The sequence below is a fragment of the Suncus etruscus genome, chromosome 4 (genome assembly GCF_024139225.1).
Source record: "Suncus etruscus isolate mSunEtr1 chromosome 4, mSunEtr1.pri.cur, whole genome shotgun sequence".
Lineage (NCBI taxonomy): Eukaryota > Metazoa > Chordata > Mammalia > Eulipotyphla > Soricidae > Suncus > Suncus etruscus.
The window spans coordinates 22,198,822-22,226,640 of NC_064851.1; the positions used below are offsets into that span (position 1 = coordinate 22,198,822).

The 27,819-nt window shown below is 44.3% G+C and overlaps 1 protein-coding gene across 1 annotated transcript in view; it reads right to left on the reverse strand.

The window, feature by feature from the left end:
• FHAD1 (forkhead associated phosphopeptide binding domain 1) overlaps positions 1 to 27,819 on the reverse strand; it is an 86,397-nt gene that overhangs the window by 15,961 nt on the left and 42,617 nt on the right. Inside the window, exons 10-19 of the mRNA XM_049772535.1 lie at positions 27,482 to 27,552; positions 24,888 to 25,040; positions 20,616 to 20,723; positions 20,268 to 20,375; positions 15,882 to 15,989; positions 11,876 to 11,983; positions 8,314 to 8,487; positions 5,734 to 5,959; positions 3,044 to 3,128; positions 589 to 695 (exon numbers count right to left, since the gene is read on the reverse strand). Of these exons, the coding sequence (XP_049628492.1) occupies positions 589 to 695; positions 3,044 to 3,128; positions 5,734 to 5,959; positions 8,314 to 8,487; positions 11,876 to 11,983; positions 15,882 to 15,989; positions 20,268 to 20,375; positions 20,616 to 20,723; positions 24,888 to 25,040; positions 27,482 to 27,552 (1,248 nt within the window). The remainder of the gene's footprint in view (positions 1 to 588; positions 696 to 3,043; positions 3,129 to 5,733; positions 5,960 to 8,313; positions 8,488 to 11,875; positions 11,984 to 15,881; positions 15,990 to 20,267; positions 20,376 to 20,615; positions 20,724 to 24,887; positions 25,041 to 27,481; positions 27,553 to 27,819) is intronic.

Sequence of the window (27,819 nt, forward strand, 5' to 3'; positions counted from 1 at the left end):
GGGAGCAGCAGATGAGTTTGCCAAGATGGAAATATAAAAGATGTTCTCCAGGCCCTGACAGTGCTGAGTTTGACACTCATGGAGGATGGCCTGGCCTGGGTGAACCTAGGATCAACCCCTGAGCTATTGTTTCCAGAGACAAATTCTGGTAAAAGCCTAAAGAAGGCGTGATTTTCCCCTGTCCCAAAGCTGTATTTTGTTTGTTTTTATTTTTATTTTGTTATTGTAATTTATTTTTATGTAAGTGCTCAGGGATGATTCCTGGCTTATGTTAAAAAAAAATCACTCCTGGAGGGCTTTGGGTCATACCCAGGGCTTCTTGCTTCTTGCAAAGCAAGAAAGTACTCTAGTTCTGAGTCACATCCCAAGCCCCTAACTGCATTTCCAGGTAGAGGCTAAATGATACGAGAGGACTCTGTGGTCCCAGGATGTGAGAACCAGGGCACACACACAGGACACAGTTTTTGCTGTGGTCACATAAGAAAGTGGGCGAGTGGGGTCTATAGACTAGTGCTTCCCACCCATCACTACCTTTCTAGTGTAACTTGAAGTAGATGGGGCAGTCCAAGTATAGGCAATTGCACAAACCTTTCAGGTCTGACATTCGACTGTGGGCTTCGCTCAGATCTTTCCTCAACCTCATGATTATCTCTTGCTGAGACAGGATGTCCTTCTGAGCAGCTAACAAATCTTCTCTGAAATTCACACAAAAAGGGAGAGTCAGTTCCTCTCATCACATCTCCCTTGTACCTCCAAGTACCTAGAGGGGTCCAAATCTGTAATGTTATTGCAGGGCTGAACATAGGAGTAAGGATGCTTGAAACAAGAGTCCATCTTGAGGCTTCTTTATTTGGGGAAAAAAGGGATCTGAAGTGGGGCTAGGACTTACCTGAGGACAATGTCCCTTCCAGCTCCAGTATCTGTCAGCGTGTATCCATAAGTGTGTATGGATAAAAATGAAGATTCTCCTCCCTCCCCATATTTTTTTTCCCATGTCAGGTAGTGCTCAAGGCTTACTCTGAGTTCTTAAACTCAGGGTCACTTCTGATGGTGCTTGGGGAGCATAGGCAGTGATAGGGATTAAACAGTATCTACAGGCTGCATGTGTGTAAGACAACATGCTTTACCCATTGTTCTCTCAGGCCCCAGGGAACAATATTCTTTGGTGCACTTGGGTATTCTTTGAGTGTAAGGAAGGAGAGAGAGGACAATGTCACTGCTATGTGCTTACTAGTTTCCGTAAGTCCTGATGAGAGAAGCTGGGGGTGAAGGTTATCATGAATGATTTGTGAAAATGTGGGCCTGGGGCCCAGATAATCAAGGTGGACCTGGGAGGATGAGATGAGGACAGCTCCTCCCTCAGCTTCCAAAGGGCAGATGTCTTGGGTATCCTGAAACTTCAGGTGACTGACTTGAAGAATAAGTGCACCCAGTACTGGGGTTTTCAGGGGCAAGGGGCCCTGTGGAGACACAGGCTGAAGAAGTTGAAAAATGAGGCATGAAATACTATGCCTGTAATGTTTAAGGCGTTATGTAAGTTTTATGGCTTTAGATTGCCTTGTGTGCTGTTAAGAAATATTATAATGTGTTACAATCTGGGGACTTGAGGGACAAAGTAATTGTACATGGAGTCTGTTTTATTTATCTTAATGTTCTTTGGCTGAAAGTTCAAATTTAAGATATCAGCAAGGGGACTTCTTCTGAGAATTATGTTATGGGTGATTGTCCTTCCTCTGTAACTTTACCTTGTCCTCTTTCTTTGCATCTTTGTTCTCATAATAAAAAATAAAAAAAATAATAAAAAAAAAGAAAAATGGGGCATGTCTGAGATGCTCCAGGGCAGGAAGAAGGGTTGAAGTGTGGTACATTCAGGGGGGCATTAAGAGTCTTACTCTTTGGGCAGGTTATGATATTGTTTTGTTTGACTTGACAGGTTTTTGAAATGCAGGTTCTTTTCATATAGATTTTACTTTATTTTTGAAGCTTGAACATGCATTTATCATGAAAGAAATAAAAATACTGGCAGGTTATATGTGAATAGGACCGGTGATAATTGGACTGCGAATAACCATAGATATGCATGTAGCTCTGTGCGTGTGTGTGTGTGTGTGTGTGTGTGTGCACACGCACACGCATGCGTGCAAATGTTCTTGCCTACTGCCTTTCCAATCTGAGTATGAAAGTAGCATATCCAGGTATATATATGATTTAAAGAGGTGGCAGAAGAGCCATGTAGTGCTGCTTCTTCTCCAGGTCCCAGTTATTGTTTTTGTTTTGCTTAGTTTTGTTTTGTTTTGATAGTGTCCAACCAGGAGGCATCACTGAGGAACTTGAAGGTGGATATTGCTTGTCTTTGTCTTTCTGGGGTAATACTCCTGTGATATTTGGCTTTTGTGAGTGAACTTTGGTGCAGAGAGTAGACTGAGGGTTGGCACAAACACTCATAGTCAGGATCTTAATGCTAGCACAGTGACAAGCTACTCCTCTGTGTCTTTCTGGATCTCTCTCACCCCATGTTTCTCAGGAAACTGTTAGTTCCTTGAAATTTAAGGGATAGACATTGGGACTGGGAGAAGTGTTCAGTTCATCTAGCCTAACCTCTTTCCTGGAAACCTCCTCTGGTACCCACCAATTTTACCTATGGTCTTTGCTACTGGAACCTCTACTTGTATGCACCTGAAACCCAGGGATGGCTTTTGCATTTGGCGGTTATTGGGGAAACCAAGGCCATCTGCACATCACAGATCACTTCCCAGGGTCTTCCGTATATCTGGCATGAGCCTCATTTCATAGACAAGGAAGCTAAGATACACGCAGGCCGTGTGACTCTCCTAGAGTCACACAAGTGTAGCATGCTCAAGTGGTGATGGGAGGAAAGATCTACCATGGCACTTACTCCCTACTGACTTGCTAAAGAGATGGAAATATTCAAACATGTAAAGGAGACTCCCCCCACCCCCTGCACATACTCATCATTATCTGACTTGCAATTCTGATCACAGGGCAGGGTTAAGGTGCCCCCACACCTTGTGGGTATACTCACATCCCGGGATTGTACCTTGCATCTGTGGAGCTGTTCTTTGGTGGAGAAATTGGTGGAAGATCTGGTGGTATTTCTTCAATTTGGGCTGAAATGGAAGCGAGCATCATTAACTATTCTCACTTAAAGGGTCTTTTTGTCCTTGCTTAAGGATACAGTGCTTCCCTCCCTCCCTTTCATGGCTCTGATAGTTGCAGCCTTTGCCTTCTTTTTTTTTTTTTTTTTTTTTTTTTGTGTCACACCCAGCAGTGCTCAGGGGTTATTTCTGGCTCCAGGCTCAGAAATTGCTCCTGGCAGGCACAGGGGACCATGTGGGGCGCCGGGATTCGAACCGATGACCTCCTGCATGAAAGGCAAACGCCTTACCTCCATGCTATCTCTCCGGCCCCCAGCCTTTGCCTTCTGAGGGGATCTGCCATGTGTTTGCTGTCCCAGACTTTGGTTTCCCCCATGTGTGTGCTCGGATGACCTTTCCCAAAGGCCTCGAAGGCCTCGAAGGCACACAAGGTAAAACTCTGGCCCAGGAAATAAAGACAAGAGGGACAGAGCCTACGAGAGGCTGCTCAGCTATGATTGGCCTGGAGGGGAACTGAAGAGGATGCTTGTGAGCGACCGAGCACCCACATGTTTAATGGAACTCTGAATGGATTTTTCACCACTGCCTGATTCAAGCCAAAAGTTTGCATAGCCCTGAGCCAAAAGAACCCTGCAAATAAATTTAGTTCACCACAGAGAATCTGGCCTAACTAGATTCCTTAAACCCTTCCATGGAACCTGTTTTTTGTAACTGCTCTCAAGCATAGTTATAAATAGGTTTTTGTAAGGTTTAAATTGTAATCCTTATTTGCTTGCACAAAAGAAAGATCTATTTGTTTAAGGATTTGCTTCCCCTCCCCCCATCCTGCCAGGTTTCTCCTTATCCTTCCCGCCATCAAAATGTGTCTGCTCCCATTGGTTAAAAATCGTTGTACCTGTACAAATCTGATTGGTTTAAGTTTCAATCCTGTGTTTTTGCTCCTCCCACTGAAGCAGGCTATAAAAACTCTGCTTGTTCTCTCAATAAACCTCTTGACAGGAATTCAGCTTGAGCTTTTTATTATTAACTTTTATGGCTTAATTTTCTAGGTGTTCACAAAAGAGCTTAACACTTGCGAATTATTTGTATTCGCCTTCTACCTTCTGTCCTGGTTGAGAGAAAGCTGCTGGCCGGAGTCTCTCCCATTAAAGGGCAGAAACGGAGGCGGGTACAGATGCTCACCAGTGAGTCACCGGGCCTTCCTTCTCCTTTCTGCTCAGAGTCTCATCTATTTTGGGAAGGGGGGATTTTGGGGTCATATTTAGAAGTACTGAGGGCTTACTGCTTGCTCAGAAAGTGCCTGGAGACTCTATGGCATATTGGGGATTGAATCTGAGTTGGCTGTTTGTAAGGCAAGTTTGTAAGGCCTGCCTGTTGTACCAGCTCTCCAGCCCAAGACAAGAGTCTCAATTTTTGCTTACTTTCCACTGCCTGCTCATTCTGATGCCCTTGGCTTCCATCTTCACCCTTCAAACGTCTCACTTGCTCATTAGCTCAGCAGGTGCTCAGGGGCCATCTGCTGCAAGGAAGGCCCTGATCTATGCGAGGGGCACTAGGCCATTGCCACCCTGATGTTGCCTGCTTCAAAGCCCCCCTCCTCTGACCTGCATCTGGGCTGGAAGGCTGAATACTGGAAGGCCTTGGTGCCCTGTTTACCTGGGTCACCTGTCATGGTAATAACTGTGCTGATGCTAGGGACCTTGCCTGGCTATTCCATCCAAATTCCCAGTGCCTGGAAGGAGCTTGGAGTCTATCAAATGCTCAGTTTAGAGGGATGACTGCCTGGTTGGGAGCCTCAACAGTCAGGGGCAAGGACTGTGCCTTGTAATCTGGAATTGTGCATTCTATGGAACAGTAAGCAATGTTTGGAAACACTTCTGATGGTCACACGGATGAGTAAGTGTTGTCGTTACCTAGTAGGCAGAGGCCAGAGATACTGTTCTATACCCTACAATGCACAGAACACCCCTTTCCCCCAAAGAATTATCCAACCCAAGTGTCAATAGTACTGGGACTGACTGAGGTCTGAGAACTCCGTTCAGAATCTACATTAGTCTTGACAATCAGGCACATCCCTTGGTCACTGAGGGAGAATGTGCTCCCAACTTAGAAATATATTTCAGACTTCTCAGTTTATCTAGACACTTTTGAAAGGGCTTCCCAGCAGTATTGGGGGCCACCAGCACTATCGATTGGTGACGGTGCTTGGAAAGTGACACTGTGCCAGGGATAGAATCTTGAGCCAGCCAGGCATGTGCTGCAATCCTGCAAGCTCTTCCCTACCTGCTCCCCATGGGCTTATCTTTCTGAGACAAAGCCCAGCTGCATTTGAAAGCAATTGAGAGTATGAATGGCAGAAAGAGCCTCTGAGAAGCCCTGCCCAACACAGTTCCGTGTGCAGCCTGTGAGTCTCCCTGACTCATCACTAGGGTTAGCCTAGCTCATAGATGTCCCTTGTGCTTAGCTTGGGCCTTAAGAACCCTGAACCTTGTATAACAAGAGGAGGCTGAAAGAACTTTGCAATAAGAACAGCCTTTATCTTCTCCACCAGTAGACCAGAATCCATAGGTGACTGTTCACAGTGAGAAAGGCTTTCTCTTCCACTCTTCAGACCTACCTGGTTCCCCATCCTTCAATGTGGCAATCTCGCCTTCAATTTTTTTGTGGTGCTTGGCCACTTTGTGGAGCCGTTCTTCTAGGTTCACGATGGTCTGGGAGTGCTGCTTAATCTGCTCCTTGTACTCTATGATTTCTTCTTCAAATCCATGTTTCTGTGACTCCTGCTTCTCCTGGAGGATCCTGAGAGTCTGTTGTTGCAGTTGCATCCGCTCCTCCATCATGATCTGGGCAAAAAGACACAGGAGTTGATGTCAGCTGGAACTAGGAGCAAGGACCTATATATATATATAGAGAGAGAGAGAACATTCTGGCCCCTCTGCACTCTAGCACCAAATCTCCACCCCTTACAACCTCCTAACTTGGTTCCTTTACCCCTGTTGCCTCCTTTGTCTGGTACCTTCTTCCCTCTCTCTTCAGATCATTGGTCCTTCTTATGATTCAAGTTTGGGCTCCCATGTCATCTCCTCAGAGATGCCCTTCTTTACTGCCTGTCTATAGACCTTTTGTTTCCCATTGCCTCTTTTCTTTTCCTACTCAGCAACATCATAAAATGATCTCATTGCTTTATCACTTCCACTAAGACAATAAGCTACAGAGGAGCAGAACCATCTTTTATATACATCCATGTACATTGTAGCATGGGTGCTTGGATCCTTGCCAGGCATTTATACTGTACTACTCATTGAGTAACTATTGCTTTCATAATTTAATTGTTTTATATTAATAAAAGACATAGCTGTAATTTGTTTTGATTGGGGAAACACCAAATGTTGCTCAGAGGGCCAGGGGGATGTTCTTCAGTCAGTTTGGTCAATGATTCAATACTAAGTTCCCATGGTATAATATTGCTTGGGCTCTGTGGCAATGGGACACACCAGGACCACACTCAGTTCTCAGGGGGAAAGAAGGTTCCTGAAATAGAGCCTGTTTGCATGACTCCCTGGACTGGCTCCTTGATCCCTCCTTTTCTTAGAAATGGAAACTGCTGGTGATCCCCAGATGGTGAGTTGGGCCGTTCCTGTGACCTGCCACTGATTTCTCAGGTTCTTGCTGCTTGGAGTGCATTCTGGTTCCTGCTTCCCACTCACTCTTGTCTCACTGGCCCTTCTGCTCCCTCTACTATGCTGTGTTCTTGTTCCTTCTTAGCTGACATGACAGGCCTTGGCCTTGGACTGCCTCCTTGCAGAGAGCCTTTGTCTGAGAGTTGGTCTCAACAATTACACTGGTGAGGTGTCTTCCAAATGTATTTTATTATTTTTTGACCCACACCTAGTAGTACTCAGGGATAAATCTTGGTGTGTTCAGGGAACCGTATGGGGTGCAGGGGAATAAACCTGGATCAGTTGCATGCAAGGTAATCACCCTACTTGCTGTAATATTTCTCCAACCCTTATGTTCCAAATTTCAATGTCTTGTCTTGCTTTCTTCTCCTAATCTAACATACCGACAAAAGCTTAGGGATGGAATCCAGGGCCTCTCTCCTGCAAGATAAGTGCTCTACCTTTAAGACACATTTGGCCCCTAACATTTTGAACTCTGATACTGCACTTTTGTCCCAGTTTGAAGAAGAGAGTGTGTGTGTGTGTGTGTGTGTGTGTGTGTGTGTGTGTGTGTGAATTCTGGGCAAAGGCATCTCATGCCTACAGGGCAGGCTCCCTATACTGAGCTATCTCTTGACCTGTCACCCCCTTTCCCCAAGTTAAAAATTTAAAACAGGGCTGGAAGATATACTGCGAGAAGAGTGCTTGCCTTGCATGCAGCTGACTGTGGTTGGAATCCTGGTACTCTATATGGCCCCTAGAGCACTGCTAGGAGTTATCCCTGAATACAGAGCCAGGAGTAACCCCTGAGTATCACCAGGTATTACTCCTAACTTCACCCCCTTTCACAAAAAGTAAGAAATAAATACAAGCTCCTCAAAAAATTAAAAAAGGAAAACCTTTAAAACATTATTTAAAACTCTATGGAGGGGAGAGGGCTTCAAGGGCTGAGCACATGGTTTGCATGCTGGAGACCCAAGGTTTCATCACTGGCACCATGAGCTCTGTTGGAGAAACCCCAGAACACATTTGTAAGTAACCAATGAACATCATGAAGTGGGACCCCAAAACAAAAATAAAAAACAAGAGCTAGAATAGCCATAGTACAGTAAGGGATTTTCATTGCATGTGGCCAACCCGGATTTGATCCCTGGCATCTCAAATGGTCCCCTGACCACTGCCAGGAATAATTCTTGAGCACAGATCCAGGAGAAACCCCTGAGAACCACTTGGTATGGCCCAAAAGAAAGACAAAAATAACAACAACAAAAGCTACTGATCATGACATACCCATCTTTCTTAGTCCTACAGCCCAATCCTGTGACAATCTGATGAGGAGATCTTTCTGGTTTATTAGAACTGAGAAGTGGGGTGCAACTAGCATCTAGTAGGTAGAGACCAGGAGGTGTCTTACCATGTTTTATTCTGGCCTCACAGAACTAGCTATCAAGGCAAAGATTTCATCTTTTAATCACACATTCAGGCTTTGCCATATTACAGGAGGGAAAATCCTCTGGTTCTGCCAAGCACCAACTTACCATTTTTGTCCTTGAAGTTTCCAGCTCAGCTAATGTTTCATTTAATTTCTTGGTGAGGTTTTCTGCTTTTAGACTTTCAGCCTTCTTGGCTTTCTGCATTTCTTCTACAACGGCCAAGGTATCACTTAATTTATTATTTAAAATATCCTCCTTTTGCTCTTTTAAATCTATTTCCTAGACAAATAGCAAACACCAAATGAATAGAAATTCAGGAATAAGCATTTAACCTCGCCTGGATCTCCCCATTTTCCAAGGAGAACTGAACTTTCTATTCTGACTATTCTGTTGAGTCTCTGAACATACAGAATCCATGCTTTCTCTGGAAGGTTCCAATTATCATGGCACCCTTTTATTATACACAGCAGAGATATGTCTCCTCATGATTTCTGGTTGCTGAGCTCCGTTCTGTCACTTGGAGCTCATTGAGTAAGTTTTATTTCTCTTTTATGAGACAGCCCTTTAAATATTTGAGGAGCGCTGTCATCTCTCTCAATTTGTTTTCCAGGATAAATGTGCTGAGTTCCTTCATTCCTTCATTTCAGGAAGCTCCTCCACTGTCCTTTATGGCCTCTACACTGAGATGACACCCCCTTCACACCCCCTTGCCTTCTGGGCTCTGCAGATGAGACTCCAGTTGCCATGTCCCTGAGGGTTGCATCCATCACCCCTGAACCCTTTCTTTCAGCGTTTGATCGTCAGGAATCAATCTCTTTGCTCCTCAGATAAAGTGGAATGTGACCACTGACAGAAGTGCTGTGCTGGGGCTTTGTGAATTTTATGTACTGATTTATTCGACCATATTTTTTGAAGAGCAATCGTAGATTAAGAATGAAAAAAAAAATTCCAGTCATATTCGGGGGAAAGTACAGAGAGTTCCAGCATGTTCCCAGGCACCCTTGCCTCCCCAAGGCCCACCTCCTCTTTTATCAGAGGTGTGATACTGTTGATAAGTCTCATGATATCCTTATATCCTCTAGTCAAGAGCTTTTGGTTAGTTGGCTGTACACAAATATGATGTGTGCCCTGAAGAAATGGGGCTATTCCAGAGAACAATGTGGAGCTCCTGCTCTTTCCTCTCCTGATCTGCCACAGAGATCTGTGCTTGCCAGAATGTCACAAAATTGCAATAAACAATATAGGTTGCCTCTTCATGATCCACTGAAAAATAGATCCTTAGGTGCCATGCTGGGCATTCCCACTCTTTTGGTGGTAAGGCAAAAATCTGTGCAGACCTATTGAAGGTGTGGAGAGGAGGTGTCATTTGGGAACAATATTTCATGAGCTTGAATGTGTTCAAATCCTGGGGCCCAATAGTCCCACTTTGGGAACTTACCAGAAGGATACAGTAAACGCTTGTATAAAGACTGAAGCAGATAGAGAAACAGCCCCTGTATTGATCACAGGGGCAGGGCAAATAGGTTTGGGTTCACCCAATGCAGCATAAATAAACCTAGGCCATCTTTTGTGCGACTGGAAGTATGTTCACTGAGGTAAAAATAGTTTTTTGTTTTGCAAAAATATTTGGTGAAAAAGTAACTTCCAAATCAGCATGCATCTTATCACAGCACAGATCACGTTGTAGTCAACCGATTCGCACTGGTGTCTATCATAGTGATGAACGAAGTGTCTGGGATCTGGCAGTATATTACCCATCACAGTTCTGCTCTGTGGAATGGAGAATGGTGCTGTTTTGTTTCCTAGTGATTTTTATTTCCCAGAATTTCTCTGAATTTCAAGAGTAAACAGGAACACTGATTTTTAAATAATGGAAAAACAAATATACCAAGTCATCCTGTGGCCCTTCTAGCATCTGCATTTCCCTTTTTATAGCACCCCTGAACACCCTTTGTTCCTTCAGAAACTCTTCACTTTGCCCTTACTATTGGCAAGTCCCACTGTGGACAATATGTGGGCGTGGCCTGAGGAGAGGCTGGTGGTGACAGTGGCAGGCATGCCACAGAGCAACCTGTCATGCCAGCTCACAGCCAACACTGCAGGTGTCCTGGAGGTGCTTCTTTGCTGGAAAATGAGCTTCCCCAGGGAACAAACTCCCTGTGGCTTCTTATGTCTGCTCTGGGCAGCTATTCAACTGCTTACTCAATGAAGTCCACTATTCTCATGGTTTTGACTTTATTTTCTTCTTAACGTTTTTTGTTTGTTTATGCCTCATCCGGTGGTGCTCAGGGATTACTCTTGGCTCTGTGTTTAGGGATCACTCCTGGCAGGGGCTCAGAGGACTATATTAGAGTGCCAGATATTGGACCTGGGTCGGTCATATGCTAAGCAAGCACCTACCTGCTATACTATCACTCTAGCCCAATTTTGAACTTATTTTTCTTTTCCCCTCTCTCTCTCTCTCATATATAATTCCTCTTTTTGTTTGTGTGGATGAGATCAATCCTTTGCTGGTTCTTCTGCATTAACAAGTACAATTGCATTCAAATAAGCAACCAGTCTGTGGACTCTTTTTACCCACATTTCCCAGATCTTTGCCAGCTGATTACCTTGAGGACTGTCACAAGACCTTGTTGTCTCTGTCACACTGTCCTCAGTCTGTGATTGAGGAGGGCATTCTCTATGAGTCCTCTGTATGAGGAGTCACTCTGGGATCAGGATCAGGAACTGTCTGGTTTCCAAGTGTAATTGGTCCACTTTTGTTTACAGAATTGCAATTGGGCCTCCTTTCATTGTAACTGCCAGGAAGCTGGGTTCATTTATTGAGTTCATGATGATGCCCACTTGTTCCTTGTTAGGTGTGTGTGTGTGTGTGTGTGTGTGTGTGTGTGTTTGTGTGTGGGGAAACATGGCAATGATCAGGGGTTACTCCTAGCTCTGTATTCAGGAATTACTGCTGGTGGTATTTGGGGAACCACAAGGGTCAAATCAGGGTCTACTGTGTGCCATCAAAATGCTTTACCTGCTGTACTATCTCTCCAGGATAAGAGCCTAGTCTTTTGAGTGATATGTGTGTGTATGTGTGCATTCCTTGTACTATTGAGATCTAGGAAGACTGGGTGATATCCTATAGTTTGGATGGGCTGCAAAATAGGGTAGGATGCAACATTTTTCTACTGCATCTGCAATTCCAAGAAATGTGATCTAATTTGGAGGAATAAGATCATGATGACAAGTGCTGGTGCAGAGACAACATCAAGGGGTTAGAGAATTCAGGTGTCTGCATCTTGAAAATCCTCTTTCATCCCAGACAGATGAACCCACATCCCTTTGCTTGGGTATGCCCAAGAGAGAAGAGTTGGCCATAATGGTCTGGGTTCTGATCTGTCCCTCTACTTTCCACCATCAGTTGCAGTTGAAATGACAATGAAGAAACAAAAGCAGCCTACAAAGAAGGCAGTTACAAGTCAACAGGTAATGTGCTAGGTCTAGTTTGTCAGCCATCAGTTTTGTTGGTATTGTCTGTATTTCAGAATGGGAAGCCAAGATACAGAGGTGATTAAGTGATTTGTCTCCTGTCCCACAAGCCAGAGTGGAGGGGGTAGTATCTGAACCAGGGCATTCTGCCCATAGAATCCTGGACAGCTTTCCACATGGCATCTCATACCTCTTTCTGTTTGGTCAAGCGGTTCTCCAGATCCTGCACCCTTTTCTTCTCCTTTTCAATGGCCTCCATTGCTCTGTTTTTCTCATAGGCGATGGCGTTCTCTTCAATCTGGAAGTCAATGACACACGGTTTGAGGGCAGGAGAAAGGAGGGAAATAGCACCAATGGAGAGGAAAATCTACAGAATGAATAAGTGTGAACACTAGTGAGTCGGGGCTTTGGAGGAAAAAAAATCAAGAGAAAGGGATACCCCCACCTATGCCAACACACACACACACACACTCATACACACATATGAGAGATGAGAATCCTTGTGAGCCCTTCCCTGGGGCAGACAAGAGCCTGGAAAACATGTAGTGTTACTCATACCCTTGAGCTCAGTATTCAGGAAATGACAGCTGCTGAGTGTCCCTGTCACTGGCCTAACCCAGTTCTGCCCCTTGGAAAGTACCTGAATTTCTGGGGAGATGAGTGAGGAAGGGAGACGAGTATAGTATAAAAGAAATGCTCACTCCTGTTCCAGCAAGCCTGAGGCCTATACTTTTCAACAACCACTGGGGCTTATGGGAAGAGGGCTAGAGACCTAAGATGTGCCTCCAGCCAACACAGGTTTGAGTTTAAAACATAGATGTCCAGGCCAGTGTGGAACCAAGAAAATCACCGTCTAGTCCACCTTCAGCCAGGGGAAGTAAATGAGAGGCTGGAGCTTAGTTATTTTTAAAAATTTTGGGGCCATACCTGGTGGCACTCAGGGGTTACTCCTGCCTCTATGCTCAGAAATCACTCCTGGCAGACTCAAGGGACCATATGGGATACTGGGGATTGAACCCGGGTCACCCTTGGGTTGGCTATATGCAAGGCAAACACCCTACTGCTGTGTTATCACTCTGGCCCTCTGGAGCTCAATCTTGTTAACACTAGGACCCATTCAGAGGAAGGAATTCTTGCAATTTTACCGACTAAAATTCAGAAGACAAATAATATAAATCTGTGCACATATTAAGATAGTAGCTGGAAGGATATGTATGGAGATGTGGCTATGTGGGATTATTTGGGATGATGTAGTGTCTTCTAGCCCTAACTTTCCACTGGTCTATATCTTGAACATTTATTTGGCAACAAGACTGCAGTGGTCACAAGGAAAACTGTGGAGATTGCAGGGGCTGAGAGAAGTATCCTGAGGAAAGACAATGACAACCTTCCTGCTGTGGTAGCCTGGGTGCTTGCCTTTACTGACAGTCTCTGCCCTCATGCCCTGATCCTGCACTGAGGCCTCCTCACTCCTCTGGACTGTGACTCACTGCCCTAAATGGACTTTCCCATGCATGACCAAGTCCTCTTCAGACTATTTAGACCCTGCCCTGCCTGTCCTAAGAGGCCATGGACCTGTTTTTCCCAGTCCCCTGGGCAGGCACATCACACAGGGAAAGAAAGATAATGTTGAGTACTGTTTGGTATGTGTACCAGCCTGACATGCTGAGTAATTCACACCTAAGCTGACACAGGGTCTGCACTAAAATTCCACCCCTGCCCAGCTGGATAAGAGACCATCTGGGGGCACCCACTCTCCACAACTTTGGTTCCAAAGCCAGAGCACCCTACCCTACCTGGATTCTGACCTGGCTTCCTTTGTTGGTTTCGCACAATTCCACAACCACGGTGTCTGGTGGACTGTCCATGCCGCAGTCCTTCCCTCCTGCTCCCCAGCCCAGCCTCTTGTGCTTTTCTATCATCCCCACCCCACCTTCCCTGCCCTTGACTGGGAAGTGCTTCACAATGAGCCCTGACTCCTCACAGTCACCCTTGGCTGGACGATGCTTCACAATGAGGCCCTGACTCTTTGCAACTACTCTCCAGTGTGGTTTTTGTCATTGCACTCATGTTACAGAGGAGGGCACAGAGGGGGAAAAGAAGCTGACTGCCAGGGTAACATAATATGTTAGGGCAGAACTGAGATCTGAAACAGAACTAACACTTTTGGTGACCATCCTGAACTTCTTCTGAGACCTGACTGGCTTGTTCACTCAGAGTCTGCCTCCTGTTCTCTTCCTTGGGTGGAATTTGACCCCCATTTGCTCCAGCTTTATTTATTTATTTATTTATTTGTTTGTTTGTTTTAGGGCCACACCCTGCTGGCTCTGCACTCAGAAATTGCTCCTAGCAGACTCATGGGACCATGTGGGATGCCGGGGATTGAACTAAGTTTGTCCCGACTGCATGCAAGGCATGCAAGACCTTACTGCTGTGTTATCACTTTGGCCACTGCAGCTTTATTTTTTTTAATTTTTACTGAATTACTGGTATATACAATATTGTTTTTGGTGTTTGAGGCCATACCAGGCGACTGGTTCTGCACTCAGGAATTACTCCTGGTGGTATTTGGGGAACTATATGAGATGCTGGGAATTGAATTCTGGTTGGCCATGAGCAAGCTGAGTGCTTTACCTATTATTTTCTCTCCAGCCCCAGGATTTACAATATTGTTAATCACACTTTTCATGCATACATCATTCTCCAGCTTTAATTTTACTGCTCACACCTCTGCCTGCTGCCTCTTGGTCCTTATCCTTGCTCTTGGGCCCTATTACCCAGGAGCAGTCCCTGGAGGATCTCCAGTGCTCTTTATTCTTTCCTGGTCTCTCTCATATGTCACCTCAGAGAAGCCCTCCCAGCCTACTGTCCATGCTCTCCACCGTGCCCTCATTCTCCACATAATGTAACATTAGAGTGGTCCTGAGCTTTGGCTGATGTATATCTCCTTTCATCTGCCATGGAAGTGCTAGGAGATCATAGCCTTGTCCCTGTCACATATCACCAGTCAGATAGGGCCTGACACACACAGCAGGTAATCACAAAATATTTATGAGCTTATCAAGGAAGCAGATTAAAACCTCTTAGCACTTTCAGCTCTGTTTCAGGAAGTTCCGTGAGGACCACTAGCATGTGTCATCTAGTCCCTCTCAGTCCCCTGAACAAAAGTATGATTACTGAAGATGCCATTATGGCCAATGAAGGTCCCCTTTGCTCCCAGGATGGCTCACATGCCCCACACACCCCTGGACAGTGAGAGCTAGCTACTCTGCATGGAAGTTTGGGCAGGTAGGGCTGGATGTGGAAGGTATCTAGCTCTGCTTGGATCTGGTGCAAAGACATAACCTCTGCCCCAGTCTTCTGAACCATGAGGGTATCCTTATATTTGGAACGGCAGAGACCCAAGGATCTGCTGGTTGCCACCACTGACAGAGTGCTCACTGCCTATCTGTTCCAGCTCACTCAGGTTTGTCTTCCCCCATCAGGAATCTAAACCTGAGCTTAGGAATCTGGAATGGGGAGGCCAGAACTAAGAGGACCTGTTTGCTGTTGCATTGTAAATACTTTTCTTATCTCTTTTTATTGGTGGTGGTGGGGTCTCTCTGAAAGAGCTCAGGCCCCAAGTGATTCACCTCTGCAAGTTTTGTGGGTCCAATGGTTTGATCACAATAGGCAGTGCTGAGACCACCAAGGTGCTCTCAAGGAGGCCACATGATAAGGAGGATGGAATGTGGTGCCTTTGCCTTGGTTATGCAAGGCAAATACTCTATTCCTTGAATCCTCTATTTAGCCCTAGAAATAGCTTCTGATGACCATGAGAAGGAGGATGGCTGAGGGACCCAAAAGTTCTCTTCTGAATTGCCTGTTACCCCCTTCATCTCTCTGGGTAATGAAAAAAAGGAATCGTTGAGCAGAGGGTCTCTATGCTTCAGGTGAAGATCTAGAACTTTCTGCATCAATTCTCTTACTTCCAGGAGATAGGAAAAGTTCAGCCCCATTTTACACATGGATGTTAAGTGAGTGTAGGAAGTAGTAAAAGCCACTTCCAACGGAAGCTCTTCTCTGGCCTCTGATCACTGTACCCTACATCTTCTTCAGGGCACAGAGGCTTTGTCTCATTTCTGCCTTCTTCCAAAGGGGCTTTGGCTGCTGTGAGTCATGTGTGTGTGTGTGTGTTGGGTTGATGCTTCCCATACCTCCTTTTGCTGGGTTAATTGGTTCTCCAGATCTTGAACTCTTCTCTTTTCTGTCTCTAAGGCTTCCTTTGCTTTTCTTTTCTCATAGGCCATGCTGTTCTCCAAAGCCTGGAAGTCAATCACCAATCTTTAGGTTACAGAACACTTACAGGGTGCAATTGCTAATGAAGTGGATATAGGTAATGACACACAGCCAACACGGGTGTTGTTAAGCTATCTGAAGGCCCCTGCCAGCTTGTTCTCATGGTCACTCTGAGAAATGCGGTCCATGACCCCACTTGAGTGATGATGAAACAGAGGAACAGAGTTGACAAAGACCTAGGTTGAGCTGTAGGGCAGTGATGTGAACCAGGTTCAAATCAATGTAGGAAAAATCATGTGGCCTATCCACAAAAGCCCTCCATGCCACCAGGCCTATGACATTCTGGAACCTCAACTCTTACCACTGTGCCAGACAGTCCTCTGCTGAGATAGTTGTTTTTTTTCCCTGAGGGACTGTCTCATCACTTACATAAATCTCTTATTAAAATTCAGGCTTCAAGAGGAAGGCCCTGCACTCAGAGAATCATATCTAGCTGATTTCTAGAAGGGCCAGAGTGAACTCTCCAGGGAAGTGAGAGGCTCAGACAGAGGAGGGAGGACAGACACCACAGTGTATGAAGGAAGTTCTGAAGCACCTTAAATAGCTCCATCCAAATCACAAAGGATTTAAAGCTCAGCCAGTCCTATAAGGGCACTCAATATTCCAATCGGAAACACTTAAACATTGGCTACACTGCCAGGTGTCTGGAATTTGGAACATGGTTTCCATTACAAGCTGTGGTTAGAATCCCCATGACCCCCCCCCCCCATAAAATAGCATGTTACACATCCCAGGGCTGAAATGCTATATAGTTCATATGAAACATGCTGTAAAAATATCCAGGGGAGCAGCTCTAAAGAAATATGGTGATGGTGGTGGTGGTGTAAGGTGGGAGGGATCCTTTGTGTATTTTGAACCCCTGAGCCTGCTTTCTGGGAAGACACTTTCCTCCAAGCCAAGGAACAGACATCAGGCACTTTCCAACATGTAGGGAAGGCTCCATTATCTCTGATCCAGTTCCCTTTTGAGCTTTTCCTTTTGGCCCCTCTGCAGCTGAAAGGAGCACTGTAAGAGCCCCATCCCATTCCTGCTAGTACCCCTCTTGCTTAGGTCCTGCCCCTCTCAGGATCCACAGTGGTCCTAACTACCCACATTGGTAATGGGAACAAACCTTCCATGTAACCTCAAATGATCCACTGCATGTATATGTGGGAAGAAAGGAGGGAGAGAGGGAGGGAAAGAGAGAAAGAAAAAGACAGAGACATAGAGACAGAGAAAGACACAGAGAGACACAGAGAGACACACAGAAAGAGAGAGAGAGAGAGAGAGAGAGAGAGAGAGAGAGAGAGAGAGAGAGAGAGAGAGAGAGAGAGAGAGAGAGAGAGAGAGAGAGAGAGAACTACAGGCCGGGTGCCAGGCAGACCTAAAAAAGGAAAAGGAAAAGAAAAAAGAATGAAATGTGGTAAAAGATCTGATGAAAATAAAATCAAAGATCTACTAAGGTTGCACAAAATAACTTGTATCTGGGCTTTTGAACTCCCAGCAGGAGACCCAGGGAAGCTAGCCAGGGCCAGCAGGCTGACACTGTTGAAGTTTTATGAGCCCTGGGGTGACCCAGCCACAGCTTTTCCCTGCAATTAGACCAGTTCTCTAAATCTCTTTCCTCAAGTCCCCTGTCACCCTGAATCTCTAAACTAATGGGCCCTCCCCTGCCTGCACTTTGATCTCTGACTTCTTGGCAAGCTTAGATCCCAACAAGTCTGTGTAAACCTCTTCTTATCTCCTCACCACCCTGGTGAAAGAACTCAGCACCAGGCTTCTGTGACACTGTTTACAAAGGGCTGCAGAGCACAGCTATCTGGGGAATTTCACATGAACCCCAACACCTAAATATACCCGCTTCTGCCCCACCTTTCATGCCCCATAGATGGGATGGAATTGCAGTCTCTGTGTGGGGTGGTGGTGGTGGTGGTGGTGGTGGTGGTGGTGGTGGTGTGTCTTCTATTCTTAGGATGGAGGGCATGAATTTTACTTTGGGCCATGAGGATGATGTCAGCACTGAGAGGCACCAAGTGCTAAATAGAGGTAGTGACCTGATTGCATAACAGTGGCCTGTGGTGGAGTGGTAGTTCTGGACCAAGCTCTTCATTATCATTGTCTCTAGCCCTCACCATCACCCTTTAAATTTGGGGCATGGAGAGAACTGCTGCAGCCAATCAGGAAGGAGGCTGGCCAGATCTGAACCTGGGTTTCACCAGACTATGGAGTCAACCCACCCCTCTGCATGTCTCTGTAGACCCCTCAGGACTGAAGAGTTAATGAAAGCATTGTGTAAAAAAGACTCAGAGATCTGAGGTGGGGTGTCTTTTCCACACAGAGAAATAGGAAGTCAATAAGGAAACAGAGCTCTCCTCATAGCTATTTTGAGCACATGAGTAGCAGTACCACTCCTTCCACAAAGGACAGGGCGAGTCCTGCCCCAAGAACCATGGCTGGAGGATTGTGTTTGAGTCTGGCAACCTCACTATAGAAGAAAGGAAATGAAGGATTTCAAATGCAGATATCTCCAGGGCTGAGACAGGTACTAAAAATGAAGTTGGCTGTATTTAAATACAACAGAAAACTTGAGGATTTGGGCAAACAGGATCATCTCACGCTGGCTCTATTTCTGTTTCTTGATTATAGAACCAGGACTCATTTTTCTCACTTCAAGACAAGAGGAAAGCTGGCATTGTGTTGTTACTGTTGTTGTTTTAGGGTTGTACCTGGCCATGCTTGGGGACTACCTCTGACTCTATGTCCATGGATTACTCCCAGTGGTGTTCAGGGGGTTATACAGTATTGGGGATAGAGCTGGGTCTCCCACATGCAAAGCATATACTCAACTCTTTGAACCATCATTTCTCTAGCCTGAGAAACTGGAATGGTTAGGTAAAAATTATTACTTTTTTGGCTGTAGAAGGGGTGGTGGTAGTGACAGGGAATACTCTGGTTGTGCTTTGGGGCTGTTTCCAGCTTGTTTTGGAGGATGCATCAGATGGTACTTGGAAACCATGTTTGGAGGATTATGTAGTGCCAGGAACTAAATCTAGGGTCTCTGAATGCAAAGTCAGCACTCTAGCCCATTAAATTACTTCTACAGTCCCATTATAAACTAACTATTAGCCACTGCTTGAGGAGCTAGAGAGAATATAGAATAGGTAGAGAGCTTGCCTTGCATGCAACTGACCCAGGTTCGGCATCCCATATGGTTCCCCCTCTTCATCCCACCCTCGAACATGCCAGATATATTTCCTGATTGCAGATCCAGGAGAGGCCCTGAGAGCTACCTATAGGTATACTCCCCCTCCCCCAACACCCCCTCATCAAAGACATTGCTAGGGACCACACATATTGTGGTCCTTTCTACAAGTGAGTAGACAGCCTGTGACTTCTGGAGAGTAGCACAGGTCAGAGGGATGAGCCAAGACAAGGCTCCAGAAGTGCTCTTGAGCCTGGAGAGGAGCAGAGCCTCTGTATTTAAAGACTAGTGTCTAAAAGGCCAGGGGAAGCAGAAATAGGAGGGAATTGCAGGCCCCTAGATCCTGGGCTGAAAATTACCACATTTTTCTGGGAGCAAGAGTTGGAGTCAACTAGACATCATCATTGGGAAGGATTGCTTTGACCTGTAGAAAAGTCTTTAATGAAGCTGATGGCTAAATATAGAAAGATTCTCAGTCCTTAAATCCCAGGGTTCTGCTGATTACTTCAAGTATAAGCTTGGGCAATAATCTCCATGCAGGGGAGACAGATCTCACCAGTTCCAATGGGCCCCTTAAACTCTGACTGTGTCTGTATTTCATGATATCTAAAGTATTTTCAGCTGCTTCTCAAGAGAACTTTAGGGTTTTCTCCCTGGTCCACCTATTTTTTTCTTGAGTTTTTATTTTTCCTGCAGCTGTTGTTGTTTGGTTAGCTTTTGAACCAAACTGGGTGATGTTCAGGGGTTATTCCTGGCTTTGCACTTAAGAATTATTCCCGGTGGTGTTCTTCGAACCAAATAGAATGCCATAAGTGATACTGAGGATTGAATTGGGTTGGCTGTGGGCGAGGCTGGTGTCCTACCTGCTATACTATCTCTCTGGTTACTACCTTGTTTCTTCCTGAAGTGGCTGAGCCTTCACCCCCTCACTCCCTGGACAAATCATACCAGGAAAGCTCTGCCCATCTTCACACAACTCCCCACCTGTGGTTTGAACTTACTTCCGTATGGCCTTCAAGTGAGATTTGGGTACTAGCAGACTCTATCTCCCCAAATTGCTTACCTCCTTCTGTTCGGCAAGGCGGTTTTCCAGATCTCGAACTTTAGACTGTTCTTCCTCTAGAGCTTCCTTTGCTCTGTTTTTCTCTTGAATAATGTTCTCCTCCAAAGCCTGAAAGCCAACAGCCATTGTTTAACACAGAGTTACCATAGCAGGAAAATAGGCCCAGTGCCAGATGCTGAATAGCTTAGCTCTGTTCTCCTCCAACCACCCAAGCTGTGTATTGTGTGGTGGAGGGGTCAAGAGCACAGGATATGAGGTCAGCTGGTCCTGGTGAGAGACTGAACTGATGCTTTTAAGCTGTGTGGCCTGGTTTGGGACTCAGGCTGAGGTGCTCTATGAGCCTCATACCTTCTTTTGGCTGATGAGGCGGTTCTCCATATCTTGGACTTTCCTGCATTCATCCCCTAGAGCTTCTTTCATTTTGGCTTTTTCTTGAGTGAATCTCTCCTCCAATGCCTAAAAGTAAATGACCATGTTTAACCAACTGTTATCAAGGCAGGAGAGATGATGGCAAGCACAATGGAAGAACTGAGAGCATGAGAGTTGGGGGTCATGGAGCACGGATCAGAGACCCAGGCTAGTCTTCCCTAGCTGCATGAACTTGGGCAACAGAGAAGCGATAGAGTCCTCCAGTTCTCTGGTGCTGTCTGTATTGGGCTGGTGGGAGGAAAAGCTGGAAAGATAAACAAGAAATGAATGGTAATAACTATTCATTAATGAAAATTAGTCACTTTTCTCACTTTTACTTTATGAAGGAGAAAAAAAATTAGACAGATTAGGAAAACCTATCTGGTGCATTTATGAACCATATAAGCAGATTTAGATCCTAGTCCATTTGACTATTGAGCTTGTTTTCTAAGTAAGGAGCTAGAAAACTCTGACCTAAGGGCCATATCTGGTCCACTGTCCATTTTTTCGGTAAGGAAACTTTATTGGGTACTTCCATTCTTATTGTAGATTGCATATGGTGGTTTTAGCACTCTACAGCAAAACTGAACAATCAGGAGTTGAGCAGAGACTGATTGGCCTGCAAAACTAAAGAAAAACAACAACAACTAGCATTTATTCAACTTAAAGTTGGTGAAAAAGAAAATGGTTATTGGTCATTGTCTATGTCAGTAGTCCTCAAAGTTTTTAAACAGGAGGCCAGTTCACTGTCCCTCAGACCATTGAAGGGCTGGACTATAGTAAAAACAAAAACTATAAACAAATTCCGATGCACACTGCATATATCTTATTTTGAAGTGAAGAAACAAAACGGGAACAAATACAATATGTGGCCCATGGACCATAGTTTGAGAACCACTGGTCTATGTGGAGTTTTCATGTCTGTCCATGTCTGTGTGTCCTCCCTGATACCTAGTTTCCCCACATCTACAAATCTGTACCTGAAATTTACTGTCACATTGTGTGTGTGTGTGTGTGTGTGTGTGTGTGTGTGTGTGATGTGTCCTATGATGGCAGAACATTCTACCTAAGGAGATGCCCATATTGTAGGAGAAGCTCTGGCCACTATGATTCAGAGTGAATAGATTGGAGAATTAGTTGATGAATGAAGATAAATTGTTGTTTAATATTAGAGCCATTGTTGATTTTTATTTGGAACTATTTTGGGGAATCTTTGGGTCACACCTAGTGATGATCAGGGGTTACTCCTGGCTATGAGCTCAGAAATCGCTCCTGGCTTGAGGGACCATTTGGGATGCCAGGAGATTGAACGTCCTAGGCTAGTGTGGTCAAGGCAGATGCCTTACCGCTTGCACCACCACTCCAGCACCTGAAATCTATTTTTTTTTGAAAGAGGAAAGATCAGAAATAAGACACTAGAACTTAACTCTTATTTAATCAATTATCCTAGGGTTAAACTGATTCTATGATAGGTTTTACTTAAAGGTATAACTTCCAAGCTCCTATCTCAACAGTAAGTGAAAATTTACTTTATATTGTTATCAGTATATATGACTCATTATGGAGACTACTGACTGTTGATCTAAAAAAGTATTGTATGTACAAATCCAGAGTGCATTTAAACAGTTTATATTTTTTTCAGAAAGTTAGCTTGATAAGGGAACTTGGCATATCTTATCAGTGAAACAATTCTCGTACATTTCAGCATTCACGGGAAAGAGCTGGATTAACGAGCAGTTAGAAAATGAATAAGGAACATATAAATGAGTATAGAAAGAATAGGATGACAGTATTACATGGTAGGAGGAAGATTCATTTAAAATAGGCACTGAGAGGTAACTCAATAGGTTGAGTGCAAGCATCGCAGGAGCACCAATAATGCCTCTGGGAGTGATTTCCAAAACATCGAGCTGGGGGCTAATCTCTAGGTACCCAGAAGGGTGTAGTCTCCAAACTCCAAATGAAGAAATTAAATAGGCATTAAAGTCTGGAATGGTACTTACAGACAAGTCCTGAGGGTCAAATGAGTTGATGTTAGTGTCTAAGGAATAAGGCCCTTTTGAGGGACATTACTGAACACAAGGCCTGTTACTCAGCAGTCCCTGATGGCCACTTTTCTGCTCTACCAGAGGTGGTATGTGCTGGGGTGTATCCTGCCTAAAATGGTGTGTGTGTGTGTGTGTGTGTGTGTGTATGTGTGTGTGTATCTCTCTCTGTGTGTATTTGTGTCTATATCTGTGTGTCTGTGTTGAAATTAACCCTTGAAACACTACCTCTCCCAGGTACACATTATAAGTGGGTGTATGGGAGAGCCTGGCTGGAGCACAAAGGGCCATGAACAAGTTGGACCTGGAACCCTGCTCCCCTACAATAAATAAAACCATCCCAAATGGGAGTTGTATTGCTTCTTTTTGTCTTTCATCTCACAAAGGAAAGTCAGGAAGGGAAAGAACTAACATGAAGAAAAGGGAAGAGGAACAGAGATTTCTGGAGGATGAAATGAAAGAGGTCTGAGTGGGAAACCAAGCAAGCTGGTCCATGCAGGCTGGTGAAAGATGGAAGTAGTGGCAGACTCAGACTTCTCAGAATAGAAAGGAGGTATCAGGAAAGTGCTGGGGTTCAGTGGAATCAAACACTCTTGTCATGTGTGGGGCAAGCTATGCAATAGTTTTCATCTGTGGTTATAGGTTGGAATGACTCAGGGGCATCTACAAATCCTAGGGCATGAGATTTGAAGCTAGGGGCCCAGAATCTTGGGCCTAGGGAGAAAGGAACAAGACATTAGTGTGGCTAATCTCCTAAATGACAACCACAAAGCCATAGTCATAAACCACTGATCTCAAATGATGGCAATGAGGTTATCAAATTCATTGCAGGTCCCTGAATATTAAAAAGGACCAATTCTAGGAGGACATAAATTAGCATATTAAATGTGGTTTCCTGACTTCCAGAGACTGGTTCAGTGTATCTAGGGTGGGACCCAAGAATTTGTAACTCACAAAGAGTTGAAATGGTTCTTAGTAAGCAATGTTGGTAAAATCGTTTTTTTAAGACTCCTTGCTAAAAATATGGTCTTCGGGATGTATGCTAGCAGCCCCAGGCTGGAGCTAGTTAGAAGTAATAGGGGAATTGACTCAACAGACTGAGCACATGTTTTGCCTGAGGGAGCCTAGATTTGAACTCTAACACTGCATTGTGCTCCCAGCACTGAACAACATTGGGATCAAACCCTCCACCCTTCCAAGCTCAGGGAGTAGTCTTTGAGTACCACTGGGTATAGCACAAAAGCAAAAAAAAAAAAAAAAAAAAAAAAAAAAGCAGAATCACAGGTTCTGCCAGACCTGTGGTGGGAATTTGAATTTTCAGAGCATATTTTGGTGATTCAAGGACTCCCTGGAGTTTGAGAGCACTGCTGTGATTGGGAGCTTCTAAATGGCTTTGTTTCTAGAAAACTAACTGTGGCCCTTTGTTATTCCTGAGATAATAAGAAAGACTGAGAGATAGCACAGAGTCTAAGGTGTTTGCCTCACATTTGACCAATCCCAGTTTGATAATTGGGGAGTAATTCCTGAATGAAGAACCAATAGACTTTGAGCACCACTGAATGTGGCCCAACTCCACTCTCTCCTCCTTCCATCCCCCCCAAATAAGGCAAATTCTGTTACAAAAACGATGATGACAGCAACAACAGTAAGAACTTAGTCTTGCACTTTTGGAAACAGTCATTTACAAACCAGGACCTGCAAGAATGACTCATATTTGCAAAATTAAACATAAACAAATACAGTTTTGTTTCCAGAAAATACAATAAACCAAATGAGGTTGTTTGCACTCTGAGTTTTGGAATTCAAGTTTCACATTAGTACTCCTCACATCATTCACCCCACCGAATTAATTTAGTTCCACAACATCCAAGGAGGAGTTTCTGAGATTTGTTCCAATGTACACCCCCAGTTTCTCATAAAAAGGTCATTTCAGGGACCGGAGTGATAGCACAGCAGTAGGGCGTTTGCCTTACACATGGGTGACTCAGGAAGGACCTAGGTTCCTTCCTTGGCATCCCATATGGTCCTCCAAGCCTGCCAGGAGTAACCCCTGAGTGTCACTGTGTGTGGCCCCAACTCACCCCCCCCCCCAAAAAAAAGAAAAAAGGACAGAAAAGGTTATTTCATTGGTTTTGCATAGCAAAGAGAATGGCAGGGACTATTATACCTCTTTCTCTTCTCTCAGTCGCTTGATTTTGGCCTTTAGCTTCTCCTCTTCCTGTAGCCTTTCCTCATTCAGCTTCTCTTTTTCTGCTTGATGTTCCCGATGCTTTATTTGCATCAAAGAATGCTGAGTTTCCTGTGAACTGGTGACTTTGACCTGAAACCAGAGAAAAGGAAATGGAAGCTGATGGGGAACAGAACTAGGAAGGAATTATTTCTATTTTGGGGGGCGGGTAACAAATTGCCTACCCTACCTTTGGGGGGTAGGGGCAAAGTTTCAACAGAATTTGTTTAAAAACAGAAATGATGCTTAGCCTAGTTACTGGTAGGGAAGGAGTATAATTATTTAAAACATAGATTCTGGACCTAGATTAATGCTCAGTTCTAGTTCTTTTTTACATTTTTTTGGTTTTTGGGTCACACCGGGCAGCGTGCAGGGGCTACTCCTGGCTCTGCACTCAGAAATCGCTCCTGGCAGGCCTGGGAGACCATATAGGATGCCGGGATTCAAACCATTGTCCATCCTGGAACAGCTTTGTGCAAGGCTAACACCCTTTGCTGTGCTATCTCTCCAGCCCCTCAGTTCTATTCTTACTGTTGTATATAAAAACATTTCCATAAGATTATCCTTTGTCTGTTGTCTCACCTTGACCTTCCAGGTGGGGGCGCTGTTGAGAGCCAAATAAATAGCTTGGGTACCAGGCGTTCAGGGTCTTTTGCCAGAGTTGGCTGGCTGGCTCGAGGTGTGTTTTGGAGCTAGCAGCAGGCTGACAAAGGACTCGCTTCGCCCAATCTTTTACCCCTTAACCCTCCTGTCTGTGTGGATTATTTGCTGCGGATAAATATTACCAAGATTTCCCCTCAAAAGGGGACAAGGGGATGGGAATCAGTTTCTCATTCTGGGAGCTCTTTGTGGATTCACAGACAACCAATAAAGGAGTAAACGGGACCCAACACTTACTAGTAATGTATTCATCTAGAAAAAGAAGTTAATAATAGTAGCTAAGTTCGTAGAGCAGCATTCAATGAGATCATGGAAAGGTCTTGGCTCAGGGCATAACACATAGTAGGTGCTTGGTACATGGTAGCTAGAATTAGGTTATTAATTGCTGAATATAAGAGACCTGATCTTGATTCTTCTTCAAGACCCTGATCTTTATTCTTCCATCACTTGCATTGAAATAGTTACTCTGAACTATATCTGTAGACGACATATATATTGTCTATATATTAAAAAAATGGAGAATGGACTGGACCATGCATTGCCAAACTACTTTTATAGACAGTCTATTTCACTATCTAAACTGGTCCATTGTCTGTCTTATAAATAAAGTCTTATTAAAACTGGTCCATGCCCATCATATTTACTAATTCACATAATGTTTGTGGTCGGTTTTGCTCTGTCACAGCAAATAAATGTAAATAGGTACCTTGAAAAACCTCAAATATTCACTTCCAGGCCTCTTATAGAAAAAAACCTGTAGAGTCAGGACTAGATGGCGTCTGGTAGATTGTAATACTTCAGCAATTACCTTATCCTTCTTCTAACCTTGCCTTTGACCAGGTACCTTGCAGTGTTCACCAGATTCTACCCGCTTATGTTGAACTCAGTCCTATGACTTTGACTAGTCGGGGTATTAGACTAAACACAATACAGGCTGATCTGATGGTAGTCAGAACATATTAATGTTAGTATCACAAAAGTTGGTATATGTCACCATATGCTCAATTTGACTGGCTTCAAATAAGATTAAAAAAAAGAAAAGAAAAAGAATACAAGTAGAATACTTGAAAAAAACCACTCTGTTATTGGGCCTGCTTCACTTCCCAATCACTGCTTCCCATGCTATTACATGAGAATAAGTACAGGCTAGGCTGCTATTGGGTAAGAGAGATGAAGGTAGATGGGTCTCCCCTTGTGGTCTGTGTAAATAAGTCAAGAACCAGCCAGCTTGCAAACATATCTTACTGTCTGTCTATATATCTAACTATCTATGTATTATCTGTCTATCCATCCACCTATCCATCTATCTATCCACCTATTCACCCATCCACCCACTTATCCATCCATCCATTCATCTACAAGATATAGGCAAGATATAAACACACCTAGTTCAGAGGACCATGCAAAGATCAGAGAAGCTGATTGAGGCATGTGATCAGTGAACAGTAATTGGGGAAAGTCACCACTGTTTGGTGGTTGTTTATTTGCATCATTGTTATGGTAACTGTTCTCAGTGATACAATCCCTAGGGATCATTTTCTCCCTAAAAGGTTGCTATTAATATGACTTTTGGTAATTTTGCCATCTGTCCTGTGGTAGTTGCTTTCTCCAATACAGTTAATAAGCATGATTTTAAAGATCTGATAGCATTATATTGGTTTAGTTTTTGACAGAGGAAAACAAGCAATTGTCTTTGCCCTTGTCCTCCTGGAAGTTTCATCTACAATGTCTGAATCTCTATCTGCAAAGGGAGAAAATGGAGGCAGCATGGCTTGGAGAGTCTGGACTGACAGCTGATGGAGACATTGGGTTCAAATGTACAATGTCAAGTGCCAAGGAGGAGCTGAAATGAACTTTCACAGACAAGAGATTACCTCAAGTTCCTGGGTATGGCTTTTAATTTTTTTATAATGTTCCAGAAGACACTTCAGATATAAGGACAACCCTTAAAAGAAAAGCAAGAAGGTAGTTAAATTTGATTCATTTCACACCCTGTGTTTTCTGAGTAATAGCTTATGCGAGTTAACATCACTGGAGCCATTTTATAATAGAGCTGGAATAAGCAATAGAAGGAAAACCGTTCATTGTTCACTTTCATTTATTTATTTTGCTTTTTGGGTCACACTCACTCCTGGCTCTGCCCTCAAGGATCAAACCATGTGCAAGGTGAATTCCCTTTCTCCCTGTACTATCTCTCTAGTCTGCTATTGTA